General features: G+C 41.9%; 1 protein-coding gene across 2 annotated transcripts; it reads right to left on the bottom strand.

Annotated features, from left to right (window-relative positions):
* Positions 1-243: 243 nt before the first annotated feature.
* On the bottom strand, positions 244-16763 carry LOC118372458 (uncharacterized). 2 transcript variants are annotated; one of them, XM_035758375.2, is made up of 5 exons: positions 16500-16763; positions 8583-8671; positions 6301-6391; positions 1974-3977; positions 244-1747 (listed from the first exon to the last, which is right to left on the bottom strand). In XM_035758375.2, exons 4-5 carry the CDS (start codon positions 3890-3892, stop codon positions 1660-1662), a joined length of 2007 nt encoding a protein of 668 aa, XP_035614268.2. In that variant the 5' UTR covers positions 3893-3977; positions 6301-6391; positions 8583-8671; positions 16500-16763; the 3' UTR covers positions 244-1659. The 2 variants fall into 2 exon arrangements, with proteins under 2 accessions (XP_035614268.2, XP_035614269.2); XM_035758376.2 differs by lacking the exon at positions 16500-16763 and adding an exon at positions 15800-16046.
* Positions 16764-18402: the final 1639 nt, after the last annotated feature.

The following is an 18402-nucleotide window of genomic DNA, read 5'->3' as shown; positions in this document are numbered from 1 at the left end:
AATCCAGGGAAGGCAATCCAGGGTAATTATAGTTTCAATTGTTTCTGAAGGTGGTGGCTTTTGTGCCAAATCATTCTAAAAGGACTTGGAACATGCCAAAGTTTACCAAAAATCAGATGGTCATGTCAACTTACACTCCTGTCAGGAGATATCAACAGCCTTGATACATCATGGTTTAACTACATTAAAAACAATATTTATTTTTGTATAAATGAGCAGCTTTAGTAATGACAGACACTAAAGTAGCGTGCAGGGGCATACCTCCATATTTATTTGAACTGTTTAAGTCACTCCTGGTGACTTAAGAACATTCTACTCTAAAATGAATCAATTAAATTGACACCATCTGAAATATAATTTTCAGGCAAGGTTTTCCACTCAATTGTCCAGTGTTTGATCGCGTGCCCACTGGACCTGCTTTAGCTGATACGAGTGGAACCCGGTGTGGTCGTCTGCTACTATAAGGACAGACTAGTTGTGCGTCCTGAGATGCTGTTTTGCACACCACTGTTGTACTGTGCCGTTATTTGCCTGTTTGTGTCCTGCCTGTTAACTTTCATGATTCTTGCCACTCTCCTCCGACCTCTCAACGACCTGTCTTCGCCCACGGGACTGCTGCTGACTGGATCTGTTTTTGTTTAACGCACTTCCCAGTAAACCATAGACACTCGTGTATGAAATGCCCAGGAGGCTGGCTGTTTCTGATATAGTGGAACCGGTGCACCTGTCACTGACAATCATACCTCGCTCATAGTTGCTTAGGTCACTCATTCTGCCCATTCTAATGTTCAGTTATATAACAAACCACGGCCGCTTGACTGTCTGTAGGAGCAAACTATTTTTGTTAATGGGGCTGGTGTACCTAATAAACTGACCACTGTAGGTTCTACAGACCATGGAGACCATATTACTTCTCCTGTCCTTATGTGGTAAATGGCTGACATCGGTTTTGCTTCTATTTAGTCCTCCATTGTATGGAACATATCTTGCTCACCTGACTGAAGTAGAAGATCAAAAGATAAACAGTTTACATAGTTGTTGCACCCTTAAGTATAATATAGTGAACAATATACATTTGTTCTTAATGTATTGTAGTAGACTAGTTCAATTCCCTTTATGCTCTAAAAATATACAGGTACTATGACACAATGGAAACATAAGCAAAAACAATCTGTACACATCCGTATAGTAATTCTTCAAGACATTTATAAAAATGTCCTTATACATGACATTCAGTGTATATTAAGGCTGGCAAATTACAGCTCCTATTTTTAAAACAGCCTCACAATCTGCTTTGAATCTTAGGTAAAAAAATAAGGCAATGTGTACTAGCACTGATTTAAACCGTAGCAGTCAGATACTGTTGAAAGCTGTTCCAACAGTCCACTCACTCTATACTTTGGCACCTGGACAAGAAGCTATTTGACCCCACCTCTGGGGGGCAGGTTTATGTGCTGTGGTACAGCAAAACCTTTTCTAGACAAATGCTTAGCACCTTGTATTTTCTCCAGGGGCTTGGTGAAAACATCCTTGGCATACATGCTTAGTGTTTTATTGGAAATATCAATTTTTAGCAGTATTTAAGGTGATCTCTTTCCATTGTCCTTGCTCTTGACAGGGGCTGTATGGTACAGTATGTGGTATCATTGAGTTGGATCGTCATTTGCTGACAACGGTGACTGGTTGTTTGGTTCCGGGTTGTACCATGAAAGTCATGCCATGCGCCTGCTTTGACCGTGGCCCATTGCTAAAAAGTAGAGGAATAAATAATTAACATTTAAACACATCAGGTTGATCTAGTTGCATTTAGCAATATTTTTTAATACTTCTAGCTAACATTATTTACTATGAGTCAAAACATGCAATTAGGGACACTACTAGACAAACCGAAACTAAGTCCAACTAGTCACAACACCCTAATCTTAAACCAACTTTTTTGTCAAAAAGCCAAGCGGACAGAGAGCAAGTCCTACCTTGTGGGAACTCTTGATGGCTCTGACAAACCCTGACCTTTCATGGCCATTTTTGTGTCTAGCTCCTTCATGTCAAGTCCTTGTGTTATGGCTGGCACAGTGGCACTCTTGCTCTTTGCAGTGATAACAGAGTTTTTCATGGTGACTCTGGGGACAACCGGGAACTTGGTCTCCTCATCAGACAAGGGAGACCCCCAGTCATCAGAGTCTGTTTCCTTCATGGCCAGCATTTTGTTGTCCATTTTGCAGTCCATCTCTAGCATCTTCTTCTGCAGGATGCTCTGGAGTGTGGCCTGGCTGGCTGAGAGGGCCTGGGTGGGAGGCGGCTTGGGTTTGATCTGAACAGGCAGTTTGGGTTTGATCTCCATGACAGGAGGTGGGAATTTGGGAGGGCTTGGAGATTTAGGTTTTGGAGGGGGATGCGAGGGAGTTTTGACGGGAAGAACAGGGTTGGCAGTAGAGGACAGGACTGGAAGGACAGGGCTGGGAGTGGGAGGCAGGACCTTCTTCAATGGAGGGTCAGGTGGAGGTGAGCTGGGAGGAGAGTCCATGACATCATGGTCATCAAATTCGGGAGGGGGAGGGAGTAATGGCATGCATAGGTTCTCGTCATCCCTGACAAGGCTAGAGGGTGAATCAATCCTCTGCTCTCCACTTTGCTTCTCCACGGCTAGACTGCTGGAGGATGAGGACCTAGAGGTGGGCAGAATCCTTTTAACTACTGGATTTGCAATTGGCCCCTTCACCGCTGACTCAATATTCTGGGGTTTTGCTGGAATCTGGATTACCACTGTGGCCTCCAGTGGGAGCACAGACTGTGGTTTATGTTGTGAGGTTACAGAAGTGAATGAGGTGGCCCTAGGGATGACGGTGAAAGAATTGGGATTGCATTCACTGTGCTGGATGCTGGCTAATGGCTCATTACTCTTCGTGCTGTTTTCAAGGGAAATACTGGACCTGTGCCTCTCTCGCTCTTTAGCCGCCATGAGAAGAGCCAGGGGGGAAGCGGCAGGACCGTCCCTCATCCCAGTGACATCACTGGCCTTCAGGTTGCGTAGTTTACTGTCCAGCATAGGACTGAACTTGTTATTCCGGCCTGGAGACGCTTCCTGCTTGACCTGGCTAGCCTCTGTGTTTACAGGGGCAGTGACCACCTTCTGGAGCTTGGGTGACATTTTAGGGGGCGCTACGGCACGTTTATTCATACCCTGTTGTGCTGATAAAGACAAAGGCTCCACTTCCTCCCAAGTCTCGGGTGGGGTGGGTTGGCCTGGAAGGGTGGCTTGCAAGTTTTCCTTTAAGTCCTGCAGGTCTTGCTCCAGCCGCATACCCAAGCTATTTCTCTGGGCTGGCTTACCTGGTGGTGCCACAGAGGGGTCTTTCCCATTGACCTGGAGGAGTAGGATCTGCTTGGGCCTATTGTCACGGTCCAACTGTCTACCCAGAATGCCAGTCTTAGGAACACTGTAGAGCTTAGCTGTGTTCTGGGGGTTGAAGCTGGAGGCTGTCGGGGTCTGTACTGGGGAAGCTTGGGCTGGAACCTGGGAGGCTTCGTCCATGCTGTGGATGGAGGACAGCCTTGTTGGCTTTGGAGGCAGGGTCTTCAGGGCTTTCAGAGCAGCTTGTCTCATGTCTATAGGGGGCTGTGGAGGGGCAAACTTTGGGGGCTCAGTAAAATCAGGGACTGGTGTTGGTGTAGAAATGGACAAAGATGAACTAGAAGCACTGGAAGAAGTTGACGGGGGCTTCGGGGGGCGCATTAGTGGAGGTTTCAGGGAGGTGAAATCCTCGTACTCTTTAGACAGAACCACTGATGGAGGTTTTGGAGGGGGCATGGAGGGAGGGTGAAGGGAGTCCAAATCACCCAAGAAATCTGGTGGGGGAGGGATGAACATGGGTGGGGGGGGTGGGGGTGCCATTGTAGGGGAGGTGGAATAAATATCTCCCCATCCACCAAATCGGGCACAGATATAGCTGATCCATTGGAAAACCGATCAGCATTTACTATAAAGAGAGAACTACCATCAGACAAGTGTTTTATTGATTTAACTTGTCAAAATAAATGATTTTACTTTTAGTTCTGTTGGCCTGATTTATGGTGAAACTGATTAAATTACATTTGATCTGTACCCTCCCACTCTGCAAACATGCTTGTGAATGGCTGCTTGGATATTTGTAGTGTTCTTGTGCAAGATCTTAGACAAACATTTACAGTGCTTCCAGAAAGCATTCATATCCCTTCACTTATTCTACATTTATTTGTGTTTTCTCTCACCATCTACACCCAATACCCAATAATTAAAGTGAAAACATGTTTGTTTTTTTAAATGACAATTAAATAACTCATGTACAATACCAGTCAAAAGTTGACACGCCTACTCATTCAAGGGTTTTCTTTATTTTCTACATTGTAGAATAATAGTTGATGTCTATGAAATAACACACATGGAATCATGTATTAGCCAAAACAGTGTTAAACAAATCAAAATATATTTTATATTCTTCAAAGTAGCCACCCTTTGCCTTGACAGCTTTGCACTCTCTTGGCATTTTCTCAACCAGCTTCACCTGGAATGCTTTTCCATCCGTCTTGAAGAAGTTCCACATATGCTGAGCACTTGTTGGCTGCTTTTCCTTCACTCTGCGGTCCAACTCATCCCAAACCATCTCAATTGGGTTGAGGTCGGGTAATTGTGGAGGGAAGGTCATCTGATTCAGCACTCCATCACTCTCCTTCTTGGTCAAATAGCCCTTACACAGCCTGGAGGTGTGTTTTGGGTCATTGTCCTGTTGAAAAACAAATGATAGTCCCACTAACCGCAAACCAGAGATGGTATCATTGCAGAATGCCATGGTAGCCATGCTGGTTAAGTGTGCCTTGAATTCTAAATAAATCACTGACAATGTCCCACTAAGTGCAAACCAGATGGGATGGCGTATCCCTGCAGAATGCTGTGGTAGCCATGCTGGTTAAGTGTGCCTTGAATTCTAAAAAATAAATCTGTGTCACCAACAAAGCAACATCACACCACCTCCATGCTTCATGGTAGGAACCACACATGTGGAGATCAACCTTTCACCTACTCTGCGTCTCACAAAGACATGGCGGTTGGACTCATCAGACCAAAGGACAGATTTCCACCGGTCTAATGTCCTTTCCTCGTGTTTCTTGGCCCAAGCAAGTATTTTTATTGGTTTCCTGTAGTAGTGTTTTTTTTTTGCAGCAGCAATTTGACCACAAAGACCTGATTTACACAGTCTCCTCTGAAAAGTTGCTGTTGAGATGTGTGTTACTTGAACTCTGAAGCATTTATTTGGGCAATCTGAGGTGCAGTTAACTCTAATGAAGTTATCCTCTGCAGCAGAGGTAACTCTGGGTCTTCCTTTCCCGTGGCGGTCCTCATGAGAGCCAGTTTGATCATAGCGCTTGATGGTTTTTGCGACTTCTTAATTTTCTGGATTGACTGACCTTCATGTCTTAAAGTAACGATGGGCTGTCGTTTCGCTTTTATTTGAGCTGTTCTTGCCATCATATGGATGTCACGTCTACTCATGCTCCCCTCTCCGGCATTCAACGTCGCCATCAATACGCGCACCTCATGATGAGGCACACCTGAACTCCTCACTCATTAACTTCCCTATATCTGCCACTCACTTAGGGTTATTCCCCAGGCAGTATTGATGTTGTTTCATGTCCGTACGCTCCTCTTTTATTGTTTCGTTTATTATTAAACTCGCCACCTGCACTTGCTTCCCGACTCAGTGTCTACGTTGCAATGGACTTGGTCTTTTACCAATTAGGCTATATTCTGTATACCACCCCTACCTTGTCACAACTCAACTGATTGGCTCCAATGCATTAAGAAGGAAAGAACTTTAAACAAGGCAGACCTGTTAATTGAAATGCATTCCAGGTTCCACCTCATGAAGTTGGTTGAGAGAATGCCAAGAGTGTGCAAAGCTGTCATCAAGGCAAAGGGTGGCAACTTTGAAGACTCTCAAATAACATATTTTGATTTAACACTTTTTTGGTGACTACATGATTCCATATGTGTTATTTCATAGTTTTGATGTCTTCACTATTATTCTACAATTTAGAAAATAGTAATAAACTTTTTTTTTTTTTTTTTACATGAATAGGTGTCCACTTTTGACTGGTACTGTATATTTAAGCCCTTTATGAAAACAGAGTTGCTTTGAGTTTGTGCCTAAATTTGATCAATCAACTGAATCTAAAACCAGCACTACGGCTTAAGTTCATAGAAATGTAAATGATTTAGCTGCACAGCTTAACTCTGGTAAACACGGAGACTTGGGAGACCCTCACCTGCCCCATTGATCTTTGGACTGTTGAAAGGGGGGAGGACAGGAACTTTGGGTGTTGGGACAGCAAACCCTTGCACAACATCAGAGGAGGACTGTGGGAAACAAGGACAAACGCCATCAGACGGTTGACATTTCACCCTGGTGTCAGTTTAGAGATTCACTGTTGAGATTGTAAGAGGAACTGAGTGTGAGAGGGAAGGGAATGGATTGTTTCTAGACTGCACTATGGCTTGCAGTGATCCAACCTGTTATCCAAATGACTACTTGCATCTACTTTAGAACAGGTTATCATGTTTGCTGCGTGATGACAACACTGATGCAAAAACTATTAATTTACTAAACCTTGCACTCAGAAAACAAGTACATCAGTGTACAAGTAGTGTCAATTACCAAAGACAGAGGAAGGCCAAGCACATTAAATCGGAAAGGGCTTTTCATCCAAAATTCCTTTTAGTCTAGGCTTCCCAACAGTTGGAGTCATTTTCTATAACAGCAAAGCCTCTTGGTGCAGATTGAGGCTACATGATATCTGACACTGAGTATCCCACTTGAAATGATTCAGCAATATATTTTCCACTGGTGTACTGTGTCTAACCCCTTGCTAGACACTAGCTGAAGCTTACAAGCACCATTTTGGGCCCTTTTCAGAACATTACTGCCTTTTATAGCCACGCTGTCATGCCTCGCCCACACCACGCCCTGCCTGTGGATAAGGCACAGGCAACACTCCCATCTCTTCTTGTAAGAAAATGTTAAGTGGGTGTGACTGCCTCAGAGAAAAGGGGATGTGCCATCATGTTGCTGCCTGCCTGTGTGACTGACCGTTCGCATCACAGCCATAAATAAACAGACTGTGTTGACACAACACATGCCCTGCAGACAGAACAGAGATGTGCCCTTCCAATGCTGTCAGACTGTGGTCAGAATCACCCTACACCAGGGACTGCAAGTCACTTTTACAGACCAAAAAACACATTGACCAGTGTAACTATGGGCCGGAGGGCCTCTAATCTACCAAAACAATCCAAAGTTAGGTCCACCCCTGTAACTGTAAACTGTAATCAACTTACTGTGCTTGGCCTGATGGTCAGGCCACCATCACTTGCTTTGTTTAGAACTTGGTACACATAATTCTCAAGTTCAGGCAGCAGACACATAACTTTCATGCAGCTGTGTAAATATTAAGTTCAGGTGTGGTCCTTTCTCAAGAACCTCGGTTACACTGTATCTTTAAAACATCTAACGTGAACGGAACACCTCCCTTATGCCTTAAATATGTCATCATGGCAAACTATTCATAGAGGCAGGCAGCTCATTGCAAAGGCATGAACATTTCACAAGGGGCAAAGGGTGCGGCATTAAATGCAGTTTCTAAACCGGCTTAATTCCTTATGTTTCTTTTCCATGACTCACAGGTGAAAATCAGAGCAGTCAGTCAGAGCAGTCCAACCCCTGTGCTGCTGGGTGTAGCACATCTAACAAATAACAGAGGAGCTATCATATAGGACACTCCCCTTTGAGGTAGGCTTTCATACCTACAACAAAATAACAACGTAGTACAACTTGTTTTTTTTTTTTAATCAGATACGGCTGTGCTTTTCTGGATCACCTACAGGGACAGCATGTTGAATCGAGCACAAATGAGCTAGGTGCCATAATTGTGGCAGACTGTACAAGACCCAAGATTGTGTGAACCAAGGTGACATTCTTATAGTTACTGTCCTGCATGAGAATGTCTAAGTCAATAGGGTGAGAATTTCTGACGACAGAAATTACTTGAGAGGACTGGGTCAACATGCAAACAAATTGACCCTTGTCACATGGATAGCCTAACTGCAAGTAAACTTGGGTTACTCCCTCTTTACATATGTGAAAAGCCTGCGCAGGTGAAACCTGCCGGTTAGAAAAGTATGCTTTCAGAGTGACCAGGTGTGAGTGGTAGACAGGTCTAATTGAGGTGGTCACACAATGATCAATGATTACAGGAATGCCCTTCATGAGGCAATGCAGTTTATCTTTCAGAAACTGCAAAGGCCTTGTTGAGAAAGAATTCACAATTCTGCAGACTTGTGCAAAAGTGGGAAAGTTATGTGGAGCCTAATGCATTGACAAGAACTAAAGACAAGGCCTATAACAAATTCCATGTGATTTTTCATCTTGAAGTGTTAGAGAACACCACCTAGAAGCTGGACAGCAGTCTCAATAAATGCTGCAACACTGTCTCTCTCCAGTGTTGAAATGTAGATTTGAAGTTTTTTTCCCACATCATGCAGAGGAACTTACCATGTAGTGCTTGACTGCGGGTCTGGACCTCACTTTGGCAGTGCCTGATTCAGGAATGGCTGATGAATCCAACACCAGCTCAACATTGTCTAAAAGGAAAAAAAAGAACAGCACCAACGACCTGCTTAAAAACCAACAAATTTACCATTCAACCGATCAGCGCACCTCTGTAAGGAGATGCAGTCTAGTGACTGTGCAAAGTTGAGTAATTATGGATGTACATAATAAGTTATGGCATTTTGTCTGCAGTTCTCATAATTCTTGACAAACTACTATGTAATGCTATGCAGTGAACTCTGTCGGGGGGATTTCTCTTGTTGACAGCAAAATAGTAATTGGGTGAAGCAAACAACTATTCAAGCAGTTGAAGGATTAATCAAACCAATATAAAAAGTAATGTCACCCTATTGCTCAAACACTTAAGCCTAAATGTAATGGGGTGCCATAGGGTAGAAAATAGAGTTCTTCACGCATCATCAATGAACCCCTATTTACAAATGGAATTTCAGTAGGGTCATAGAAATGTGGTGCAACATTCATAATTCTGGGGGTCGACTTTCTGTTGGCCTCCCTGTCATGAGTGTTTGCAGTTCATCAATACTGACCTCAGGTTATTCCTGGGCAGAGACGTTGGAGAGGGACCACCTGATTGTTTTCAGAGTAAAATACTTTACCAGACATGGCTATCTATAATGTTTGCAACAGGCTTTGACGTTACTGTATAAAGAACAAACTTATCTGTAACTTCACAAAACAGCCATTCCAATGTCAGGCATGTCCCTGCCAAGTAACTAACTGATGAGAGAAATGTCATTGAGAGACAGCAGTTAGTGAGACACAGGTCATGCTCTGCATTCACGTCAAGCACAGAGACCTCAAAGAATTTCAAAGAGGACTCACATTAACATGCATTACATTACCTGATATAACTATGATCAAAACTTTGTTAACCGAGTATGGAAACAACAGGCAGTGTTTAAAGTATTTTGGCATCTACAGATACATTTCCCAATGGGGCATGGCAGGCATTTCCCTATTGAGTTCCTGCATAATTGAAATATGCAAATATTCCCATCCTGTGGCATGTTTGCACACAACCACTTGACGATGAGACAGCCTATAGGGAGGATGTCAGTGACCTGGCAGTGTGGTGCCAGGACAACAACCTCTCCCTCAATGTCAGCAAGACAAAGGAGCACTACATGAAACGGAAATCCGAGCACGCCCCCCATTGAAAGCTTCAAGTTCCTCTGTGTCCACAACACTAAGGAATGTTCATGGTCCACACACATCACAGTCATGAAGAAGGCACAGCAATGCCTCTTCCCCCTCAGGAAGCTTAAAAGATTCAGCATTGTGCACTCAGATCCTCAAAAATGTCTACAGGTGCAACGTTGAGAGCATCTTGACTGGCTGCATCACTGCTTGGTATGGCCGCTGCTGGGCATCCGACCACAAGGCGCTTCAGAGGGTAGTGCGTATGTTCCAGTACATCACTGGGGCTGAGCTCCCTGCCATACGTTTTGCAGATGTTCTCAGGTGCAGCGAAATGCTTATGTTTCTTGCTTCAACAGTGCAGTAATACCGAACAATACAAAACAATACACACAAATCCCAAAAACAAAGAAATATCAGAACCAGCAATGTTTGAGTCCGTAATATAAATATACTCATTCAGAGCAACACATCTCCTTCGCAAAGGCTGTTGATTGTAGCCTGTGGAATGTTGAATGGCACGACGATGGGCCTCAGGATCTCGTCGCGGTATCTCTGCCATCGATAAAAGGCAATTGTGTTCATTGTCCGTAGCTTATGCCTGCCCATACCATAACCCCACCGCCACCATGGTGCAGTCTGTAAACAACATTGACATCAGAAAACCGCTACTCCACATGACGACATACACATGATCTGTGGTTCTGCAGTCGGTTACACGTACTGCCAAATTCTCGAAAACGACGTTCGAGGCGGCTTATGGTAGAGAAATTAACATCCAATTCTCTGGCAACAGCTCTGATGGAAATTCCTGCAGTCAGCGTGCCAATTGCACGCTCCCTAAAACTTGAGACATCTGTGGCATTGTCTTTTATTGTCCCCAGCACAAGGTGCACCTGGGAAATGATCATGCTGTTTAATCAGCTTCTTGATATGCCACACCTGTCAGGTTGATGGATTATCATGACAAATGAGAAATGTTCACTAACAGGGATGTAAACAAATTTGTGCACAATATTTGAGAGAAATAAGATTTTTGTGCGTATGGAAAATTTTGGGGATATTTTATTTCAGCTCATGAAACATGGGACCAACACTTTACATGTTGCGTTTATATTTTTGTTCAGTATAATATATATATATATATATATACATACACACACAAAAGTTTATTTTTACTATTTTGCACATTGTAGAATAATAGTGAAGACGTCAAAACTATGAAATAACACATGTGGAATCATGAAAGTAACCAAAAAAGTATTAAACAAATGAAAATGTATTTGAGGTTCTTCAAAGTAGCCACCCTTTGCCATGATGACAGCTTTGCACACTCTTGGCATTCTCTCAACCAGCAAATTTGTGGAGTGGTTGAAAAACAAGTTTTAATGACTCCAACATAAGTGTATGTAAACTTCCGACTTCAACTGTTTACATACACTTACGTTGTCATTAAAACTCGTTTTTCAACCACTCCACACATTTCTTATTGACAAACTATAGTTTTGGCAAGTCAGTTAGGATATCTACTTTGTGCATGACACAAGTCATTTTTCTAACAATTGTTTACAGACAGATTATTTCACTTATCATTCACTGTATCACAATTCCAGTGGGTCAGAAGTTTACATACACTAAGTTGACTCTGCCTTTAAACAGTTTGGAAAATTCCAGAAAATTATGTCATGGCTTTAGAAGCTTCTGATATGCTAATTGACATAATTTGAGTCAATTGGAGGTGTACCTGTGGATGTATTTCAAGGCCTACCTTCAAACTCAGTGCCTCTTTGCTTGACATCATGGGAAGGTCAAAAGAAATGAGCCAAGACCTCAGAAAATAAATTGTAGACCTCCACAAGTCTGGTTCATCCTTGGGAGCAATTTCCAAATGCCTGAAGGTACCACGTTCATCTATACAAACAATAGTACGCAAGTATAAACACCATGGGACCACGCAGCTGTCATACTGCTCAGGGAGGAGACGTGTTCTGTCTCCTAGAGATTAACGTACTTTGGTGCGAAAAGTGCAAATCAATCCCAGAATAACAGCAAAGGACCTTGTGAAGATGCTGGAGGAAACAGGTACAAAAGTATCTATATCCACAGTAAAACGAGTCCTATATCGACATAACCTGAAAGGCCGCTCAGCAAGGAAGAAGCCACTGCTCCAAAACCGCCATAAAGAAGCCAGACTAAGGGGACAAAGATCATACTTTTTGGAGAAATGTCCTCTGGTCTGATGAAACAAAAATAGGACTGTTTGGCCATAATGACCATCGTTATTTTTGGAGGAAAAAGGGGGAGGCTTGCAAGCCGAAGAACACCATCCCAACCGTGAAGCACGGGGGTGGCAGCATCATGTTGTGGGGGTGCTTTGCTGCAGGAGGGACTGGTGCACTTGCACTTCACAAAATAGATGGCATCATGAGGAGGGGAAATTAGGTGGATATATTGAAGCAACATCTCAAGACATCAGTCAGGAAGTTCAAGCTTGGTCACAAATGGGTCTTCCAAATGGACAATGACCCCAAGCATACTTCCAAAGTTGTAGCAAAATGGCTTAAGGACAACAAAGTCAAGGTATTGCAGTGGCCATCACAAAACCCTGACCTCAATCCTATAGAAAATATGTGGGTAGAACTGAAAAAGCGTGTGCGAGCAAGGAGGCCTACAAACCTGACTCAGTTACACCAGCTCTGTCAGGAGGAATGGGCCAAAATTCACCCAACTTATTGTGGGAAGCGTTGTGGAAAGCTACCCAAAACATTTGACCCAAGTTAAACAATTTAAACGCAATGCTACCAAATACTAATTGAGTGTATGTAACCTTCTGACCCACTGGGAATGTGATGAAATAAATCATTCTCTCTTCTATTATTCTGACATTTCACATTCTTAAAATAAAGTGGTGATCCTAACTGAACTATGACAGGGAATTTTTATTCAGAATAAATGTCAGGAATTGTGAAAAACTGAGTTTAAATGTATTTGGCTAAGGTGTATGTAAACTTCCAACTTCAACTGTATACATGATGGTGTGTATTGACAGTATATGAATAGAAAAGGTGTTTACAGCAATAGTTATATAGGATGAGCCTTGACTAGAATACAGTACAGTGGCTTGCGAAAGTATTCACCCCCTTGGCATTTTTCCTATTTTGTTGCCTTTACAACCTGGAATTCAAATAGATTTGGGGGGGTTGTATAATTTGATATACCTACGACTTTGAAGAAGCAATATATATTTAATTGTGAAACAAACAAGAAATAAGGAAATAAGACATACAAATTCAAACTTGAGCGTGCATTACTATTCACCCCCCCCAAAGTCAATACTTTGTAGAGCCAACTTTTGCAGTAATTACAGCTGCAAGTCTTTTGGGGTATGTCTCTATAAACTTGGCACATTTAGCCACTGGGATTTTTGCCCATTCTTCAAGGCAAAACTGCTCCAGCTCCTTCAAGTTGGATGGGTTCCGCTGGTTTACAGTAATCTTTAAGTCATACCACAGATTCTCAATTGGATTCCAAGACATTGAAATGTTACCCTTAAACCACTCAAGTGTTGCTTTAGCAGGATGCGTAGGGTCATTGTCCTGCTGGAAAGTGAACCTCTGTCCCAGTTTAACATCTCTTGAAGACTGAAACAGGTTTCCCTCAAACATTTCCCTGTATTTAGCACCATCCATCATTCCTTCAATTCTGACCAGTTTCCCAGTCCCTGCCGATGAAAAACATCCCCACAGCATGATGCTGCCACCAGCATGCTTCACTGTGGGGATGATGTTCTCGGGGTGATGAGAGGTGTTGGGTTTGCACCAGACATAGCATTTTCCTTGATGGTCTCATCTGACCAGAGTACATTCTTCCATATGTTTGGGGAGTCTCCCACATGCCTTTTGGCGAACACCAAACGTTTTCTCTGGCCACTCTTCCGTAAAACCCAGCTCTGTGGAGTGTGCGGCTTAAAGTGGTCCTATGGACAAATACTCCAATCTCCGCTGTGGAGCTTTGCAGCTCCTTCAGGGTTATCTTTGGTCTCTTTGTTGCTTATCTGATTAATGCCCTCCTTGCCTGGTCCGTGAGTTTTGTTGGGCACTCTTGGCAGGTTTGTTGTGGTGCCATATTCTTTCCATTTTTTAATAATGGATTTAATGGTGCTCCGTGGGATGTTCAACATTTCTGGTATTTTTTTATAACCCAACCCTGATCTGTACTTCTCCACAACGTTGTCCCTTACCTTTGGAGAGCTCCTTGGTCTTCATGGTGCCCCTTGCTTAGTGGTGTTGCAGACTCTAGGGCCTTTCAGAACAGGTGTATATATACTGAGATCATGTGACAGATCATGTGTTACTTAGATTGCACACAGGTAGACTTTATTTAACTAATTATGTGACTTCTGAAGGTAATTTGTTGCACCAGATCTTATTTAGGGGCTTTATAACAAAGGGGATGTAAACATATGCACGCACCACTTTTCCGATTTAAAAAAAAAAAATTTTTTTAAACAAGTTTAATTTTTTCATTTCACTTCACCAATTTGGACAATTTTGTGTATGTCCATTACATGAAATTGAAATTACAGGTTGTAATGCTACAAAATAGGAAAAATGCCAAGGGGGGTGAATACTTTTGTAAGGCACTGTATATACATATGAAGTGGGTAAAACAGTATGTAAACATGATTAAATTGACCAGTGTTCAATAACTATGTACATAGGGCAGCAGTCTCTAGGTGCAGGGTAGAATACCGGATGGTAGCCGGCTAGTAACAGTGACTAAGTTCAGGGCAGGGACTGGGCGGAGACTGGCTAGTAGTGACTTTAACAGTCTGATGGTCTGGAGATAAAAGCTGTTTATCAGTTTCTCTGTCCTAGCTTTGATGCACCTGTATTGTCTCCGCCTTCTAGATGGTAGCGGGGTGAAAAGGCCGTGGATCCAGGACCTCTAAACCAGGCGGTGTCAGAGGAAGGCCCTAAGAATTGTCAGACTCAGCTAACCTAGTCATAGACTGTTGTCTCTGCTACCGCACGACAAGGGGTTTCCGATGCACCAAGTCTGATACCAACTGGAACCTGAACAGCTTCTACCCCCAAGCCATAAGACTGCTAAATAGTTAGTCAGAATAGCTATTTGGTTAACTATTTAACTGTTTGCATTGACCTTTTTTTGCACTAACTCTTTTGACTCATGACATACGCTGCTGCTACTGTTTATTATCTGTCCTGTTGCCTAGGCACTTTATACCTACATATATGTACATATCTACCACAATTACCTCATACCCCTGCACATCGACTCAGTACTGGTACCCAGTGTATATAGCCAAGTTATCATTACTCATTGTGTATTTATTCCTCATGTTATTTTTCTATTATTTCTAAATGTTTCTCTCTGCATTGTTGGAAAGGGCAGTAATTAAGCATTTCACTGTTAGTCCATACCTGTTGTTTAGGAAGTGTGACAAATACTAATTTTATTTGACCTTTCTATTGTTATAGAGGCCTCATCAAATAGAATACCCAGAAATCAGGGCAATGCTAAATATGTCAATTTGTCCCGTTTTTAGTTCTGAGAACCTTTGAACAGTTTTCAGATCTCTCGGGGGTTTATTCATATTCATTTTGAATTAGTCTCCATTTCCCAAGACCTGGACTAAAAACCCTTTAGGTCTAATAATTATGCTACCATGTTCTCCTTTGACTATAATTATTCTATATTTTAAAAAATCTAAACATTTTTTAGGGCGCAGTCTGTTATAAGATCTCAATAACATATCTAGGCCTACTGGTAATAATAGGTTTTCACTCTCAAAGCCACCATGTTTTTGTAGAAAACCGACACAGTATTCATTCAAACTGAATCATGACTGAATTGCGCATTGCAAAGATTCAAACAAGATTTCGGAGCAATCTTTTGGTTCGCATACCCATTGTTTCTTTTTAGTTAGCATTTGCTAGTAGATATCTTACATTAAATCGTCTTTCCTCAACACGACCTACCTGTTACGGATGTCGTTATTCTGTGAGCTGCGCTCTATCCGACAACAAGTGGAGAGCTGCTCGCACTTGCTGCATGACGGGCGATATTCCGCTGAAATTAAGCTGTGTGAGGTTTTACATGAATGGAACTCACGTGCTTTGCGTTTGTGTAGGCTGCTTTGAACATTATTTCTCTATTGTACTACATACGTGATACAGTGTATACCTCCACCACGCTACTTTTATTACGCATCAGCGGGCAGTATACGCAATTCCCAAGTGAAAAAAATCTGATCTGTATTATTGTTTTGATTGACATGTTCTAAAATAATCGCAACGAAAATTGTTTATTTTATTCAATGCTGCAGCTATCTAATACTTAGTTAAAATAGACACCTTGCATTCTACCTGCATCGTCATGAACGCAGAGTCAAGTGACTGTCTCAGGTAAATGTAGGTTTACCACTGTTGGGAGACCTAATGACCCCCCTGGTTACTTTCGATGATTACTAGCATTGTGTAAAACATTGTGTATTAATTTGACTCAACCAGCATTTTTCTTATTCTAGAATGTGAACATTTAGGCCACATTTGCCATTGATCTGTCACTGTAACAAGTGCAAAGGTCGGGACAGTAGTGAGAAAATGCTGATCGGCATGATAGATTAAATATTCAATCACTATTATTAGTTCATTGTTAAATGTGACAGTAAACACTTACCCATCTCCTTGATTTTAATATTGGTATCGAAGAGAGACTGGTTCTTTCGACCCAAAAAATGCAACGGTCCCTTTTTCATTTTTTTGTCCTATTGGTAGACCTATTGTACAGATGAATCGTTAACACGTGATATTATGCAGGAGCTTCCATAGCCAGTCGTCAAAAACGTATTAATTCATTAATTAGTCTTAACGACAGGTGTATGTATTACTGAATCCTCACTGATTCGGTGAAATCTTCGAGGTAGAGAGAAAATGGCCACCGCCCCTGCCTCCTCCCCTTTCTCTGTGCCTCCCTCTTTTGTAGCCCACAGAGGAAGCAGAGAAACAACAAACCATGCTCTTCATTAGAATCAAATTCAAATTAGACTTACAGTGCCTTCAGGAAGTTTTCATACCCCTTGACTTATTCCACTTTTGTTGTGCTACAGTCTGAATTCAAAATAGATTAAATGGATTACTTATCTCACCACCAACACACAATTCCCCATAATGACAACATTAAAACATGTTTTGGGGGAAATGTTAGCAAATTTATTGAAAATGAAATACAGACGCATAGGTAAAAATCTGTTGTTCTGCCCCTGAGCAAGGCAGTTTATTCTGTCTATTAGGTTAGTATTGTAGAGTAACTACAATGTTATTGATCCATCCTCAGTTTTCTCCTATCAGAGCCATTAAACTCTGTAACTGTTTTATTAAAGTCACCATTGGCCTCATGGTGAAATTGCTGAGCAGTTTCCTTCCTCTCCGGCAACTGAATTAGGAAGGATGCCTGTACCTTTGTAGGGACTGGGTGTATTGATACTCCATCCAAAGTGTAATTATTAACTTCACCATGCTCAAAGGGATATTCAGTATCTGCTTCTTTTTTTTTTTACCCATCTACCAATAGGTGCCCTTCTTTGCGATGCATTGGAAGACCTCCCTGGTCTTTGTGGTTGAATCAGTGTTTGAAATCCACTGCTCAACTGAGGGACCTTACAGATAATTGTACTGTATGTGTGGGGTACAGAGATTAGGTAGTCATTAAGAAATCATTTTAACACTATTATTACACACAGTCCATTCAACTTATTATGTGACTTGTTGAGCCCATTTGTACTCCATAACTTATTTACGATTGCTGTAACAAAGAGGTAGAATACTTATTGACTCAAGTCATTTCAGCTTTTAATTTGTAAGTCATTTGTAAAAATATCTAAACACATAGTTCCACTTATGGGGTATTGTGTGTAGGCCAGTGACCCAACATCTCAATTTGATCCATTTTAAATTCAGCCTGTAACACAACAAAAAGTGGAAAAGGGCACTGTATGATAGCTGATAGCAGCCAAACACAAGTATTTTACAATGTTGAGATGTGAGTGTGTGAATTGAGGGCCCGAATTTGAGTTTTTTTGTTGACCTGATCTTTTTGTTTTCCTGCTTTACTCCGTCAAACCAGTTCTGTCAGTTGCTAAGAATTGTTTCGTTTTTTTGTCCATGATTTGATTTACCTCCCTTGGCAGATTGCTGAATCAGAATAGCAGATGGCCATTGGTAAGACATTGGTCATGGTTTGGTATCTTGAAAACAGTCACAACACAAATCAAATCAAATTGTATTTATTACATGCGCTGAATACAACTCGTGTAGACTTTACAGTGACAAGCCTGCTCACAAACCTTTCCCAATGATTCAGAGTTTAAAAATAATAAAACAAAATAAAATAGTAACTAACACAAATAATAAAATAAAATACACAAGAATGGAGATATATACAGGCAGTACCAGTACCAGATCAATGTGCAGAGCTACTAGGTATTTAAGGGACAGTTGAAGTCGGAAGTTTACATACACTTAGGTTGGAGTCATTAAAACCCGTTTTTCTACCACTCCACAAATTTCTTGTAACAAACTAT

The sequence above is a fragment of the Oncorhynchus keta genome, chromosome 21, assembly GCF_023373465.1.
Source record: "Oncorhynchus keta strain PuntledgeMale-10-30-2019 chromosome 21, Oket_V2, whole genome shotgun sequence".
Taxonomy (NCBI): Eukaryota; Metazoa; Chordata; class Actinopteri; order Salmoniformes; family Salmonidae; genus Oncorhynchus; species Oncorhynchus keta.
The sequence above is the reverse complement of the archived record's forward strand: the minus strand, read 5'-3'. Positions and strand labels throughout refer to the sequence as shown.